Consider the following 17,245-nt stretch of genomic DNA (forward strand, 5'->3'; position numbering starts at 1 on the left):
GGTGGTTAAGAGCATTGACTGCTCTTCCAGAGGTCCTGAGTTCAATTCCCAGCAACCACATGGTGGCTCACAACCATCTGTAATGGGATCCAATGTCCTCTTCTGGTGTTTCGGAAGACAGTGTACTCATATACATAATTTTAAAAAAGAAAGAAAGCGTCCAGTCTCCCTTTGAAGACACAGTTCAGACCCTAAGCCTGCTGCCTTGCTGAGCACTTGAGAGAAAGTAGAGCTCTCATTTTAAGCCTCCAAATCTGGTGAACGTTCTAGGCTTCCACCCTGAACCCAACTTGGGGAATGAAGGGGATTTTCTCTGGCGCTTTGGTAGTTGCTCCAAGAAAATGATATGCCAGGCGTTCAGGCAGTTACTCCAAAACAAGGAACCCAATTGAAACGATCCAATTTCGCCACTGACAGCGATCCTAATCTTTCCATCTGATTATTTCCCCTCCCCTCCTAATTGGTGCCAGAGAAATGAGGCGAATCAAAAAGTAAGACAGCCACGCTGAAGAAACACTGGCTTCCCTGATTGGCAGGTGGGTTATTTGGGAAAGGAAAGCACCCTAGGGCACAAAAGCTGGTGTCCCCTCTGCCGTGGAGCCTGGTGGGCGTCCCAGATGCCGGAGCACAGAGCAGTTGCCGGGCATCTTCACGGCCACAGACAACCGTGCAAGCTCAGCTTCCTTAAAGGTCAGGGAGGGACGGCCCAACATTCACAGGAGTCCTGGCAGCTACAAGCTCTTCCTAGAAGGCTAACGCAAGCCTGAAGGTCCCCAGAGCCAAGGGAACATTGCCACTGTTAATACCAAAGGTGGTTATCATCTCCTGAGGGTCACTGTGAGCCAGGCGCTCTCTGGGGTATTTACAACTACTGCAGACTACGGCAGGACTGTAGGGAGACAGTATTTGTGTGTCCCTAGATTCATATGTTGACACTCCAGAGTGAGATCGAGGCACCGAAGAGTTGCCTGTTGGGCTGAGTACACGGCCCCGTAGGGAGAGTGCTTACCTAGCACACAAAAAGCTCAGGGAGAGTGCTTACCCGGCACACAAAAAAAGCCAGTTTTGATCTCAGCCCTGCACAAACAGATCACAGAGGCACATGCTTGTAACCCCAGTATTTGGTAGGTGGAAGCAGAAGAAGCAGAGGGTCAAAGTCATCCTTGGATATTCAGCAAGGCTGGAATTAGCCTGGGATATGTAAAACCCTGTCTCAAAAAGTTATTTAAAAAAAAAATCAGGGGGCTGATTTTGGTTAAGAGCACTGACTGCTCTTCTGGTGGTCCCAAGTTCAAATCCCAGCAACCACATGGTGGCTCACAACTTCTGTAATGGGATCTGATGCCCTCTTCTAGTGTGTCTGAAGACAACTACAGTGTACTCATATAGAATAAATAAATAAATAAATAAATAAATAAATAAATAAATATTTATATATATAAATCCTATCAGGTTGAGACATACGGCTAGGTGGATAAAACATTTGTACAAGGATGAGGATCAGAGTCCAGGTCCTCCTAACCTACAGAAAAATTGGGTAGATGTGGCAGCCTAGTGCTGTTATCCCAGCACTAGGGAGACACAGGAACCCTGTGTAAGCTGGCTAGCTAGTACCCTAATTGTTGAGCTCTGGATTAAACTTTAAGGCCCTGCCTCAATAGATTAAGTAGAAAACAATCAAGGAAGACACCTGACACCCACTTCCAGCATCACAAGCACGCACACTCACACACACATACACACACACACACAAATATGCACACACACATATATACACATACACACCTGTGTGCCCATATGCGATATGTGCCTATACACACAACAATCGGTATTTCCCCCTTCAGCTTGCTTTCCTCTCTCTCCCCTGGTTCTCCATCCATAATACAAGTGATCAACCCAAAAGCAAGCCGAGAAAAGTTCAGGTTAGTCACCTGTCCCTCGAGCTCCACTTCCAAAAAGGACTGACTGGCCAGGTCAGCTATGGAATGTGAGCCAAAGTGGCACAGAGGGGGAGGCAAGACAAGGCTCCATCTGCTTGGGATTCTGAAGCAACCATGAGAATTAACCCAATCAAGCCTGCCAGACACAGAGGAGGGACCAAGATTCCCACCTGCCTGCCTGCCCACTGGCCATAGACACATGGATCCATCTAGCAGACACCATCCAGATAGCCCAACCTGGAAGAAACGCCCATCCCAGCCACATCCAGAAGGGAAGTCTGCAAGCAGTGATGGAAGACTGCAGTGTGAGTCACAGCTCTGTGTCCTCAGTATTTTAGTAGGAGATTAGTGTCTCACTGTGTGAGTGTCAGACTGTATTAGTGGAAGGAGGATTACCCCATAAGTAGACAGACACAGCTGATCCGCCACCCAGAAAGGCAAACATGGGAAGCGCAGGTCCCTGTTAATACCCGTGTGTGTGTGTGTGTGTGTGTGTGTGTGTGTGTGTGTGTGTGTTCACATGCGTGCAGAAGCACATGTACATGGATTATTGTGGAGGTTCTGCTCTGACCTGCATAGCAGAAGTTGCCACATCAACTGTTTTTGCCATCACAGGTGGAATTTCCCCTCCTGAGTTGGGAGCGCCGCTTTTGGCCTGATAAGAGAAGCCTGTGATGGGAAATGGAAACCCATGCCATTGGCTGCCAGCATGAGGTGATTTATAACATCCCTCGTGTCCAGGGGTTGGGCTTATGGTTTTTTTTCCCTTTATAAGCCTGCTGCTTTACAATAAAGTTGAGCCTTGATCAGAACTTCGTCTTGGCTCCATTCTTCTCTCACCCCTGTCCTTTAATTCCCAGACTCCCATTAATACCTATGTTGACTGGGGGTTGTGGGTCAAACAAATTATAATTCGGAGACTGGAGAACAACTCCAGCTGTTCTTTTGCAAGTACCATCCACCTTGCTATTTATAAAACAGAATTTCTCACTTTGGCTAAGTTGGCTGGCCATTAAGTATTGGGGACTGCCATCTTGGTGTCTCTAGTGCTGAGATTAAAAGCACGCGTCACCACGGCCAGTTCTTTTTTTATTTTTAATTGGTTCCGAGAGATCAAACTCGGGTCTCGATGCTTGCAAAATGCACTTTACAGACAGAGCTATCATCCTAAGTCCTGTTGTAATTCGTGAATCAAATTATCTGTATTCCAACGGACGCATGTCTACACGGACATTTGATGCACTCATAAAGATGGGCATCAGAGCGACTGACACGGGACTTAGTCACATGGATCGAAATGTCCATAGACTAACAGGTTGTACAGACTTGGAAAAGAGTTCAGTCAAGTCAGCGACATTAGAGTTTCTACCATGCATGAGTCGTACGAACCAGGCAGATGCAATTTCTTTTTTTTTTTTGAGGTTTATTTATTTTATGTATACACTGTAGCTGTCTTCATGCACACCAGAAGAGGGTGTACAATCCTATGACAGATGGTTGTGAGCCACCATGTGGTTGCTGGGAATTGAACTCAGGACCTCTAGAAGAGCAGTCAGTGCTCTTAACCACTGAGCCATCTCTCCAGCCCCAGATGCAATTTCTGATCTAGAAGAGAGTTCGCTCTGATGAATCAAAGGGGGAGATAAAACACAGGAAGATATAAAGGTTGACTGGAGTGGGGAGATGACCCAGGAATCAAGAGCACTTACTGCTCTTGCAGAGGACCCCTGTTTGGCACCCAGCCATGTGTAGCTCGCCCTATAATTGCCTACAGTGCTAATTCCAGAAGATCTGATGTCCTCTTCAGACCCCTGCAGGCACAGCACACACGTGGTACATATAAAACTCATGCAGAGACACACATACCCATAAACAAGAAATGATTGACAGTATAGCACTTACAATGGCACGAAAGTTAACAAAGAAATGGAAGACTCGCGAGGAAGAAACAAGGCATGTCCTGTGCATCCATGGCAAATGCTCACCTACAAGTCATGAAGCCTTAATTCCCAGAATTTATACTTAGAGTAATAAAGGATCTATGTGTTTGTATCCATGCGGTGTGTGGGTGTGTGTACATGACCTCATGCGTCTTCCTCAACCACTATCCTTCTTGGTTTTTTGAGACAAGGTTTCTCATTGAACCTGGAGCTCACCAGTTGAACTTGGCTGGCTATCCAGTGAGCTCTAGGGTTTCTCCCATCTCCATGTTCTCAGCACTGGGACTATAGGGAAAAAAACAGGCTTTTCACAAGCATTCTGGTGATCCGACTCTGGTTCTCATGTGTTCTGGCTGGTTTTCTGTGTGGACTAGACACAAGCTAGAGTCATCAGAAAGCAAGGAGCCTTGGTTGAGAAAATATGCCTCCATGAAATCCAGCTGTAAGGCGTTTTCTCAATGTGGGCCATCCCTGGGCTGGTGGTCCTGGGTTCTATAAGAAAGCAGGCTGAGCAAGCCAGGGGAAGCAAGCCAGTAAGCAGCACCCCTCCATGGCCTCTGCTTCATTTCCTGCCTCCAGGGTCCAGTCCTGCTTGAGTTTCTGTCCTGACTTCCTTCAGTAATAAATAGCAATATGGAAATGTAAGCCAAATAAACCCTTTTCTCCCCAACTTGCTTTTTTGGACATAGTGATCCATCACAGCAACAGAAACCCTAAGACATCGTGCCTCCATGGCAAGCCCGGTATAAACAAAGCCATCTCCCCAGCACACCGAGAGGGTCTTTGTTACGCAGCCTTGGGTTTCTCTCCCCGATACCTTACAGCACATGAGAATGAATTCCAACAAGACTTAGGCACTCAATGAAGACGGGAAGTATGCGAGAGTCTCTGGATAATTCTAACAGGCAAGGCCAAGTTGACCAAAGGGAATAAGACATAGCGTTTACCTGATTATAGAGTGCCTGGAAGCTTCCTCAAGGAAGTAGAACACGTAAGCCACCTGAGACATGCACATGTCTCAGGAGGAGGTGGAAACGGGAGAAGCCTCGGATGACCTGTACAGGATTCAGGTAGGATTGTTTGTAGGTACAGTCTTAGACCACTGTCTTAGTCAGGGTTTCTGTTCCTGCACAAACATCATGACCAAGGAGCAAGCTGGGGAGGAAAGGGTTTATTCAGCTTACACTTCCACATTGCTGTTCATCACTAAAGGAACTCAACCAGGTCAGGAAGCAGGAGCTGATGCAGAGGCCATGGAGGGATGCTGCTTACTGACTTGCTTGCTCTGGCTTGCTCAGCTTGCTTTCTTATAGAACCCAAGACCACCAGCCCAGGGATGGCACCACCCACAATGGGCTGGGTCCTCCCCCCTTGATCACTAATTGAGAAAATGCCTTTCAGCTGGATCTCATGGAGGCATTTCCTCAAGGGAGGCTCCTTTCTCTGTGATAACTCCAGCTTGTGTCAAGTTGACACACAGAACCAACCAGCACAACCACCCAGAGTGCTATAACAAAATACCGAAGCCTGAGTGGTTAAAAACAGGAATTTATTGCTCCTAGTTTTGGAGACAGAAATCTAAGACTCAGACAGTAGCACATGCATACAGGGCTGGGCATAGTATGGGCTCGTGAAACTTCAAAGCCCACCCCCAATGACCTACCTCCTCTAACAAGGCCACACCTCCTAATCCTTCCTAAGCAGTTCAACAACTGGGGACGAAGCATTCAGATATACAAACCTACGGGGTGCATTCTCTCTCAAACAACAATCCCCATGTGCCTACAGGATAGAAGGGACTCCTGAGGTCATAGTCTCTTATATAAGGGCACTCTAATTCTATTATTCACAGTGTTTCATCTTCAGGCCCTCATTAACCGCCTTGGGTGTAGGAGTCAATATATAAATTATGGGGAGATGCAAACATTTGGACCGTAGCAGGAATTAAGGAAGCATGTGAGTGGTTGGGGAAGTGGTTAGTCAATAAACTGTTTGCTACAGGACTCTAAAAGCCTGAGTTCAATCCCCAGCATCCACCTAAGGTTCGGTGGCACCTGCCCCCTCTGGGCTAGAGAGGCAGAGACAAGAGACAAGAGGCCAGCGAAGAGCAAGCCACAACACTGACCAGTCAGTCCAGCCTTCTTGGTAAGCTCTGTATTTAGAGTTCTGTCTCAAAGCAGAAACAAAACCCATAAAGTATATGACGCACAAGGAGCTATTCCCGAAGCTGGCCTCTGACCCCAACAAGCATGCTCATATGTGCACATACACATTAATGATGATGATGATGATGATGATGATGATGATGATGATAAATTATTAGCCAATTAAGCTTACTGATTAGCAGATCAAAGGTAGTTTAACACTGATAGTCTTTCAACTAAAATTGACAAAGGGCATCACCTTAGAAGGATGAAGGCTTAAAACTGTAAGTGCATGCAGGATGTCAAGTGAGTGATGGGCACCTACTTGGCAAGCCTCTGTGCTTTTAAATTCAGCCCAAGTGTGTGCAGCCCAGAGGAGCTGCCTTCCTCCTGACTGGCAAGCCTGTGTCTTCCATCCTCTTCCTCCCGCCGGAGACATGTGTTTGTGTTTGTGTGAGTATGTGGTTTGCGGGCAGGCGTTATGGTGTGTTGTGTAGTGTGTGTCCATGCAACACGGTGTGAGATGGGGGGAGGGTGTGACTGTTGTATAGCAACTTCCTACAAGTTAAAATCTCCCAATCTATGGGGAAGTTTTGTTCAGATGCAATAAATTCTACAGACTCAGAAGTTCCGAGGGAAGGCTGTTAAGGACCCGGGAAATTCTAAACAGAGCTCTGTTAAGATTCAGGAACCAAACAACTGAAAGAGCTCAGAAAGTCCCTGAAACTTGGCAGAGGCACAAGGCACCCCCTTCCCTAAAGTCATATGGGCAATGAAGGATTGCAGGATATTTGATCATCCTGTTAACCCTGAGATTGTGTTATTTACGAGAAAAACCTGGTTCTAGCTTTGGTGTGGCTCAGCCTTAGCACACATTTTAATCCGAGAGCTTTCTGCTCGAATATTGTAAACAGGATTAAATAAAGTCAACCACAGGTGACTCCAACCAGAGGTGGAGCAAGCAACCAGTTGGCAGGAAGTGAGCATAGGAGTATTTAAAAAAAAAAAAAAAGAGCACAGAGTAAGAGGAAGTCAGGAGGATGGATAGAGACACACAGGAAGTAGAAGGGAGGGACATTCAGTCTAAAGGATGTTTTGTGAGATGGTGTGACAGAGAGGCATTCCTTGTGAGACACTGGCTGAGGATGAAGGTCAGCTGGGTGATTTCTCTGCCTCTTTGAGCTATCAGCCTTTCACCCCAGCATCTGGCTCCTGAGTTTCCGTTAGTAAAATTGAATGACTGAGATTTTGTTTTAAAAAAAAAAAAACAATAATAGAGAGACTACTGAGTGATAAGACACTCCTGTGAAGAACTTCCTGAGAACATAGCTTCCAGGAACTTGTAGGGGTTTAGAGGTAATCTGAAGGAAGAAATCCCTGGTAGAGGGAAAGAAACCCAATCCACCCCAGTGACCAGAGCAGCCTCACTTGTCATTAAACATGAGACGCTGATGGTCCCATGGGTTGACTTCCAAAAACGTAGTTAGGCATGTCACTTGATGGGACCATAACGCCCAGATTCAAACGTGCATGACTCACCAGGAACTCTGCCTAGGTGAGGGTCTGTGTTTGTCTCAGCTTGTCCCCTGCCCCATACTCCCACATGATGCTGCTAGTCTTGGACACACTGAGGGGAGCAAGGCGATGAATGTGGAAAGTGATGTTCAGAGGAAAGAGAGGCATGGCTGTCATGAGACGAAATTGTTGTAGAACATGTCCCTCTTAGGGAGCACCTATTGCTTTTGTAATAGAAGTCAGGATGCAGATGTAATAGTTCTCTACAAGGAAGTGGACATTCAGACAACTAGTTGTTAAAGACACTATAATATTAAAGAATGTGTCTCAGCGAACTAGGATTCTACTTCTTGGAAATGCTTGAAATGGAACCCAGGCTATGCTAGGCTACGGCTCTACACTAAAAGCTACCCCAAGCCCATCAACATGGTAAATGATCCATTACTCTACCAGTCCAAGCCACTCCTGGGGGTGAAGGGAGGTCACCTTCTCTGCCCTGGAACCTTCTTTGTATGCACAGTCATGTGTAAGTGTGTCTCTGTGTGTGTGTGTTTCTGTCTGTCTGTCTATGTTTCTCTCTCTCTCTCTCTCTCTCTCTCTCTCTCTCTCTCTCTCTCTCTCTGTGTGTGTGTGTGTGTGTGTGTGTGTGTTAACCTCAGACATTCCCCAGGAGCTGTCCACATTACCCTTTTGAGTTTACGCATTGCTGAAGGACCCACTGAGCTAAAGCTCGTTCAATCTTCTTTTTAAGAGTGTCTCTCATTGGCCTGAAACTCACCAGGTAGGTTTCCAACAGAGCCAGTGAGCTCCAGAGATTCAGCTGTCTCTACTTCCCCAGTGCTGGAATCATAAGTTTGTGTCACCATAACCCTGTTGCTTACATGGGTGCTAGGACTGAACTTAGGTGCATGCACGGGAAACACTCATCCACTGAGCCCTCTCTACCCTTTAGGAGAAATCTATGGTATGGCTCACATATAAATGGACATCTTGAAAACCTATGAGGAATGCTTACCTTTCAGGAATACGTGTTCAAAAATGTTGGGAGCACAGCATGACAATCCTTGCACCCCTGCATCAATGAAAGACTGTTAGAGGGAGCTCCCCTTATCACTATATTTGCCTCAAAATAAATCACATAGGAACACAGTTTTCTCCCAAAACCCAAGAGACAGCATAACATAATGACAGTATTTTTGCACCTCGCTCCAAATTTTCAGCTGAGGGACCCAGCAGGCTGACAAGATCCAAAAACGAAAGCCAGGCTTATGATGGATCATGCTTGTATCAGATTATACAAGAATGGCATTGCAGGTGCATGAGAATCACAGTCCTGAGGGCAGCCAGTAAGTGTCCATGGCAGAAGGCTGGATGCTTGAACTGTAGGCAGCCTTCTCCTACTGTTGGCAAAGAGAATGTGCTGGCACTCAGCCCGCCTTCTCCTTCTCTGTTTTAAACTTCATGTATACATCTGTTTGTATATGTGCACGTTCATGTGAGTGCATGAAGAAGTCAGAGAACAACCCTGGGTTCTGGTTCTCACCTTCTACCTGGACAGAGGACTTGTTTGACTGCCACTACCCTATGTTAATTGGCTGCAAGCTTCTAGGGACTCCCCTGTCTCTGCCATCCATCTCATTACAGGAACGCCGGGATTAAAGATGCTCACTACCGCACCCAGCTTTTTTTTTTTTCGGAGCTGGGGACCGAACCCAGGGCCTTGCACTTCCTAGGCAAGCGCTCTACCACTGAGCTAAATCCCCAACCCTCGAACCCAGCTTTCTGTGAGTCCCGGGGCTCTGAACTCAGGTCATTCCGGAGGACTCCTTACAATGAACTTGTGATGTCCGAGTTGAACCTCTTCCAGGACCTCTTGAATGAGACTCATGGAGGCAGTGATCGATGCAAAAGCAAGAGGAGTTTAATTCCAACATGCCAGGGTCCTCCCACTTCAAGGGGAGACGACCCTGAGCAGAGTCTAACAGGGAGTTATATACCTTGCAAACAATTGGGACAGAATCCAAACAATTAGGGCAGAACTTGCACAATGGTAACTAGGCAGGGTACTATGCACATTTGGTGGAGCGAAACAACTTTCAGATTGGACTCAGTGTACCATTCAGGACTTTCCCAAGGTGGGGGGTTTGTCGGTTGGAAGTCACAGGTAGCTTTGTGTTACAGTTTGGCTTGTAGCTGTTCCAGGAACTAAACCAGTTTTTTTCTTCCTGGAAGGGAGAGGTCCTTGTGCTCAGAGGTTTGTGATAGGAATTTTCCCACTGGCCCCAGATTGACCCCAACTCTGGTTCTTTCAATCTGACTCCCCAGTTCTCATTTTTCCCCTCCTGATTCAGTCTGAGATCCTGTGGTAGCTTGAATAAGAATGACCCCTATCTTAGTTTGGGTCACTATTGCTGTGATGAAACACAATGACCAAAAAGCGAGTTGGGGAGGAAAGGGTTTATTGGGTGAACACTGCCACATTGCAGCCCATCAATAAAGGAAGTCAGGACAGAAACCGGGACAGGGCAAGGAACCTGGAGGCAGGAGCTGATGCAGAGGCCATGGAGGGGTTCTGCTTACTGGCTTGCTCCTCAAGACTTGCTCAGCCTGCTTTCATATAGAACCCAGGACCACCAGTCCAAGGGATAGCACCACGCACAGTGGTCTGGGCCCTCTCCATCAACCACTAATTAAGAAAATGTCCTACAGGTTTGCCTACAGCCTGACCTTATGGAGGTATTTTCTTAATCGAGTTTCCTTCTCAAATGACTTTACCTTACGTCAGATTAACATAAAACTATCCATCCCAGCTCCTATAGGCTCATATATTTGAATGCTTAGTTACTGGGGAGTGACACTATTTGAAAGGATTAAAAGGATTAGAAGGTGTGATGTTATTGGAGGAAAAGCATCACCAGAGGTGATTTCTTAGGTTTCCAAAGCCTATTGATAGCCCAGAGCCCCTCTCTCTGCCTATAGATAAAGATGTATCTCTCAGCTCCAGCATCCGCCTGTGTGCCAGCATGCTACCTGCCGTGACAATAATGGGCTGAACCTCTGAAGCCAGCCTCCAGTTAATTGGCTTCTTTCATAAGGGTTGCCTTGGCCATGACATCTCTTCACAACAACAGAACAGCAGAACGGTGACTAAGGCAGACCCCATCCCACAGAACAGTGACACCCGACATTCAGGGTGAGTCTTCATGCCTCAATTTATCTAACCTAGGAACTGCCACACAGACATGCCCAGAGGTTTGTCATTCGTGTGCTTCTGGGTCCTGCCCTCCTGCCAGCATTAACCACATTGGAAAGCATTATGTAAGTTTAGAATAGTGCAAATATCATAGAACTAACCAAGCAACAGAATTGTTTGGTGCCACTATAATCTTATGGGGCCACTGTTGGAAACATAGACTGTCACCAAGGGACATGCCAGAATGCACAGCGTGACTTTATACCTTTGAAATACCAATTAATTTCTTTCTGGGCTATTGTTATACTATCAAAAATAAAAGGGGCTAGTTGGGTAAAGGGCTGGGGGGGTGGGGACTCCGACAGTCTTGTGCCTGCCACACAAGGGTGAGGACTTGTGTTCAGATCCCTGGGACCATGTAAAAGCCAGGCATGACATGTCCTCTGAAGCTCTGTCCCTGGGAGGTAGAGTCAAGGGGACATCTGGAGCTTATTGGCAGGTCACCCTGGCTGAACGAATCAATGAGCTCTAAGTGAGGGGGCCTCTCAAAATACAAAACAAAATTATAAAAGGATTTGGGGTATAGCTCAGAAATACTGTGCGTGTCCTGCATGAACAGAGCCATGGATTCAATCCTCAGCATTATGCAAACGTAAAAAGCCAAGGAGGATAGAGAAATGGCTCAGTGGTGAGGAGTGCTTGGTGCTCTTTCCGAAGACAAGAGTTCCGTTCTGAGCACACATCTGTCAGCTCGCAGTTGCCACTAACTCCAGCTCCAGAGGACCTGATGCCCTCTCTTAGCCTCCACAGGCACCTGCACACACAGACACACACACACACTGAAAAAGAAAAATCATAAAAATGGCAAAGAACCATCAGGGAAGACACTGGATATCAACCTTTGCACACACGCCCGCATGTGCACATGTATGTGTCCCCCATACAACCGTGTACACCTATAAAATGCATGCATACACAGAGGGGCAGATAGAGGGCTTGCCTAACAAGCAAGGCTATGGACTCAATCCCCAATTCCAAAAGAAAAGAGGGGAGGAGGGAGGAGGGAAGGTAATGGGAGAAAGAGAAAAAAAATGGTATTCGAAGAAGCAAAAAGGAAAAATGAGGAAAAGAAGGAGAAGGAGGGAAGGAAGGAGAGAAGAAAGAAAAGCACGAGAAAAGACAAAGGTTAGAAAAGTCTTCCAAGATGAGGCGCACAGGTATGGAACCTCCTCAGGTAAAAGAACAGCTCAAGCACGGTATTTACTGATTTGTCCTTCTGTTGGTACTTGGTTTGAAAGGAGGAAGAAAAACATCAGATCTGCTCAAACTGTGAATGTTGGTTTATTAAATTACACAGTGGACAAACTTGAGTAACAGAGATGTTTACCAAAGCATCACTAAAGTGTGATAGGTCGTCAGAAAACACATCACCTCATAGGTCAATTTTCCAGAGAAACCTGCAGGAAAGAGTATCTCGCATAGGTCTCTGGTAGCTCACTGCCCATGTGTCCTGGAGCCTAGGCACGGGTGGAGAAAGCTATAAGTAATAAAAGTTCACCCCGAAGGAGCTCTAGGACCCACAGAGGGTGGGTGTAGTTCTTCCCTGAGCTGTTTCCGCTCTCTGCCACAGCTTGGTGACTCGGCTATGACATCCCCAAACAGAGAAGAGAACCAGTTAAGCCCTCCTTGAAGGCAGGTCGCCCTGCACTTCCAGCACCTACTCTGATCCCTGCAGATTCACCCTGAGAAGTTTTGGAAAACATCAGCTGCTTCCACCCAGTTCTGAAAGCAAGCTAGTCCGCGCTCCCGGATCTGTTTCCGCCCTTTGTTGGTGATGACGGCTCCATTCTGCTTGATGACCACGACCTTGGGGATGACGGTGATGTCATACCTCTTCTTCAGCTCACTGAGGACAGAAGGGCAGAGGTTAGCATTGAGCAGGTCTGAAAGGAAAGGGAGCTGTTGGTAGGTTCTGTGCAAACGCTGCCATTTTATATAGGGATGTGAATGCAACCGCAGGGAATCCAGGATCCAGATACCAAGAGACAGCCATACTATAGAAATCTCAAGCTGAAGATACAATCAAACTCCCACGGAACTAAAAATACAGTTATCCAAAACTCAAGTAGCCTGTGGTTCCAGCCTCTCAAGAGGCTGAGGCAGAGGGATTAGTTTAACTCATATGTTTGAGACCAGCTTGAATAGCATAGGGAGACTGTAAGACATCATCTAGAAAAGACTTGGAACAAGGCAGGGCCAAAACACATCAGCTAAAAGGAGAGGTGCTCCAACACCAAGCAATGTTCCAGAAGGCAGATCAGAGGCTGGGCTGGCCTGAGGAGGGGAAAATGCCTGCTCGGCACCATGGACTCTGCCCACATCCCAGCCTATGAGGACTGGCATTGCAGTGAGGTCACTGTAAGTTCTTCAAGGGTTCTCATGGGAGTGGCAACCTGTAGCATGAACATGTATCTGCAGCTGCTTGGAGATCTGGTTCCGCCACGTATGGTAACACACGTCTATAAAGTTAGTGCTCAGGAAGGCTGAGGCAGGAGGCTTTCTTTCTAGACAGATAAATTCAGTCACAGAGAAGGGGATAAAATGGAACCCTCAACCTGAGAAAACACCTACAGAGAGCATTGGCACCCGTTCTGCAGTCATCCTCAGGCTAAGGCAGAGCCTTCTTCAAGGCCACCGCAATGGGACACCTGGGCAGAGGGGACAATACCAGCCAGACACCTGAGCCTTGTTTCAGAGACATTGGTAATAAACAACTGCCTCTCTGGGCTATGTGACACAGTATCTGTTGCTGGGTGGGAGGACAGGGCTTCACTGTAATGCACCTGCATAATTCTGAGGGCAAGGCGAGAACTCTGGGCATTCCTTCCTACAGGTGCAGACATGCCACAGCCATCTAAGGGAGCCACAAGTGATTTTCTTGGTAGTAGGAAATTTCTTCCTCTTCCTTCCTTGGAACTGAGGAACAGTAGTAAATAGTAGAGGCCTCTGAGGGAAAGTTACATACACAACGGTCCCTTCCTGGTTCACTTCCCAGTCAGGGCCTATACGACCTTCCTGTCCTGCCTTACCCACTACAGCAGACAGCAACTTCCGGAGCACCCCCTGGATGGTTTCTGCAGTTTTTACCTGTCCCCAGTTGTGGCTCTTTTTCCTTTGGCCCATGGTCTGATTCTACAAATTTGAGCTGAGACAATGGAATCGAGGGCACAGCTCCAGCAATCCCCTCAGAATATTCTACTTCCTGGTTCGCAGGAAGGAAGTACTGGGAAGGGACAAAGATGAATAGCTAAGTTTACAACCGGAAACTCCCTTTGGGAAATGCAGAACAGACGAGTTGGGCTATCCTGTGCTCAAAGGCCCAGCTGGGCCATCCTGTGCTCAGAGGACCATTCATTCACACCTGGAGCAGAAAGGTTCTGGAATAGAAGTGAGGAGAAGGAAGGGGGAAAGATCTACATGGTCCCCAAAGTAACACCCTTCTCAAGGGAGTCAATGTACATTTGCGGTCGGTTGCTAATCACCCTGGGAAAAGACATCAGCCAGGGTACACAGGCAGACCCCAGGAGAACGGACTGTGTGCCTACACCAGCAATACACCAACAAGCTGACCTCTCACGGCCGACATCACTAGGAGCCTGGCGTGGTTAATGTTGATTGTCTGTTCGGCAGGGTCTACAATCATCTAGGAGGCAAACCCTGGAAAAGGCTGAGGAGTAGAAAGTTCGGTACCAGCTTTCCTTCATCCAGGAATGCTCCAGCTCCAGGCTGTAGACACAGAGACCCGCCTCCTCATGCTTCTGCCCTAAGGGCCAGCCTTCGAACTGTAACCAAAATAAACCCTCCCCACTTTAAGTTTCTTAAATTTTGTGCGTGCGAGAGGTGGTGTGCCCATGCGTTTCATTCGGAGACCAGAGGGATGGGACAGATGTCATAGTTATTCTCTTGAGACAGGTTCTCTTACTGAAACTAAAGCTGTCCTGTTTCAGCTAGACTGGCTGCCTGGCCGGTGAGCTCCCAGGATCGAGCTGACCCCGCCCCTTCTGGCTGACTCCGCCCCTCCATTGCTAGGGTTACATGCAGCCCTGTCTGGTTTGGGTTTTGTTTTTGTTAACTGAAGGCTGGGGATTTGAACTTAGGTCGCCATACCTGCATGCTTACTCGCTGAGCCAGCTCCCCATTCTCTCTTACGTTGCTTTTGTCAAATATTTTGTCACAGCAATAAGAAAAGCAATACATAACAGAGCCCTTTCACGGACTAGGTCTACTGCATTCTCTGTGCATCTTTTTACTTAGCCATTAACCTTCTTTCCTACCATCCTCTTGGGCAACCCAGAGCCCTAGTCTCCAGAGGGGCAGAATTCTCTGCCTAATTAGCGCCGACTGCAAAAACAAGTGTGTCTTTTAAAGCTACGTGTAATTGAGTGTGCCACGAGTCGTCACATTTTAAAGCACAGCCCTTGGAGCTGTTCTCCAGGGAGTCCTTAGGCAAAGGCTATCAGCTGTCACTTAGACTTACTATCAGTGGGATTTTCACGGTACCAGCATAAGTGAGGCCTCATACCTGCCCCAAGGCTAAGCAGCTTCCCCACCAAAGAGAATGAGTTTAGGAAAATGGGGGGAGGTGGCTCGGTCAGTAAAGACCCAAAGCACGGGGTGGGGGGGACGGGGGACACATAAATTCAGTCCTGAAAACCACATAAAAAGCACTTGTAATCCCAGAGCTGAGGGGGCAGAGACTGATGCCCTAGGGCTCACTGGCCAGCCAGGTTAGTGAATTTACAGGACAGTGTGAGGCTCTGCCTCGAAAATACATGGTGGATGACAGCTGAGAAATAACAGCAGAGACTGTGCTCAGGTTGTCCTCTGATCTCTATTGGCATGTGCCCGCAAGTGCACACTTGTGAACATGCACATATGGACAGAGAGAGAGAGAGAGAGAGAGAGAGAGAGAGAGAGAGAGAGAGAGAGAGACTAAGTGGGCTTCTAGTGATTATGAGTCTATGGGACGTCTCAAAGTTGGCTTTGCTTCGTTTTCCAGAAAGGATTCACAGGTAGCATCGCAAATGGGTAACAAACCCAGGACCCAGAGTCAGAGGATACCCAGAAACTGGCATCTGTTGTAGAAGCGGGCAGGGCTGGGGGTGTGTGCAATGAGACCTCCATCTGGACTCTTCCATACCCTCCTCCCCCTCTTTCTAGGTTCTTCTCCTGAAACTCTTCAGCCCTGCCTGCTCTAACATCTGCCTACTCCTGTTTCCTTTACATGTATTGTGAAAGCGTCCATGTTAATGAAACGTTATAGTTAGGGAACTCCTTCGCTGTAGGTAAAAATGAAATCTCAGAGATGGCTAGCACCTGGCTCCTCCCGCTATGAGGCCCTCCCCACTTCTCTCGGGGTACCCCCAACACAGCTCTGTGGACAAGGGAGATATCCGTAGCCCCCACTTCGAATCAAGGAGCCTACAAGCTAAGGGATACCAGCCAGCACCAGGATCAGTTCCGGGGCTCCTGAGATATACGGATCCCTAATCATAAAAGGCAGAAAATGCTGGCCGACCGGAGCACCACGGGTGCTGAAACCCAGGGTCAGTGGAATTGACCTGCGTTGAGACCTGAACAGCAAAAAAGGCGGGATAGGAAGTGAAGGATCCGCGCATGAAACAGCAGCTCGGTGCAGGAGAGGTGTCCCGGAGGAGCCAGAGCGCCAACCCCGTGCTGATGACCCCCGGGTCCCCACTCACTGCCGGTAGGGGTCGTGGAAGGGCAATGCCAGCCAGGAGCCGTGCAGCTCGCGCATGAAGTCCAGCATCTCTTCGGCGCTGCGGTCCGCCGACACGAAAACCACCTCGAAGGGTGCGGGCCGCCGCGCCTCGCTCACCAGCTCCGTGTAGAAGTCGCAGAGCAGCGGCGTGAAGTCGCGGCTGGGCGCGCACCGGCCTGCGGCAAAGTACAGAGCTACCACCTTGTTCTGCAGCGCCGCCTCGGCCTCCACCAGCGTGCCCTCGCGGGTCATCAGGCGCCGCCCGCCCAGCACGTCCACCATAGCCCCGGAGCCCGGCGTGAGCAGGACGCAGTGGAGAGACGAGCCCCGGGCCGCACGGCCACCTGTCAGCAGGAAGGGAATGCGGAGCCTGGCGCTGCCCTCGGCGCCTCTCAGCCCCGCCTTCCTCTAGAGCAGCGCGCCGTGAGCCCTAGGGAGGAGGGAGCGCAGTGGCCACTCCAGCCGCAGCGATGACAGCTGGGTGCCCAACTCCAAAAGCAGAGCCACACCATCAACCTCTCCCAGCCTCTATTTTATCCTGCCTTGCCTACTCGAGACCCACTCTACCCTCCGGAGCCCCACATCTTCCACCAGAACCCTGCTCCGTTCCACCTGCGTCCCGCCCACCCGCGCCCCGGCCACCAGCATCCTGTCTCCCTCACCCGCGACCACACCCAAGATTTGTTCGGATCCACCCCCCATCACACCCCACGCGCCCAGTTCCACCCCAC

The 17,245-nt window shown here is 48.5% G+C and overlaps 1 protein-coding gene across 1 annotated transcript; it reads right to left on the reverse strand.

Moving 5' to 3' along the window:
- Nucleotides 1-12,049: 12,049 nt before the first annotated feature.
- Nucleotides 12,050-16,796, reverse strand: Nxnl2 (nucleoredoxin-like 2). The gene is made up of 2 exons (NM_001170429.1): nt 16,495-16,796; nt 12,050-12,638 (listed from the first exon to the last, which is right to left on the reverse strand). Exons 1-2 carry the CDS (start codon nt 16,794-16,796, stop codon nt 12,470-12,472), a joined length of 471 nt encoding a protein of 156 aa, NP_001163900.1. The 3' UTR covers nt 12,050-12,469.
- Between the last annotated feature and the right edge of the window lie 449 nt (nt 16,797-17,245).

This window comes from Rattus norvegicus, chromosome 17 (genome assembly GCF_036323735.1).
Source record: "Rattus norvegicus strain BN/NHsdMcwi chromosome 17, GRCr8, whole genome shotgun sequence".
Lineage (NCBI taxonomy): Eukaryota > Metazoa > Chordata > Mammalia > Rodentia > Muridae > Rattus > Rattus norvegicus.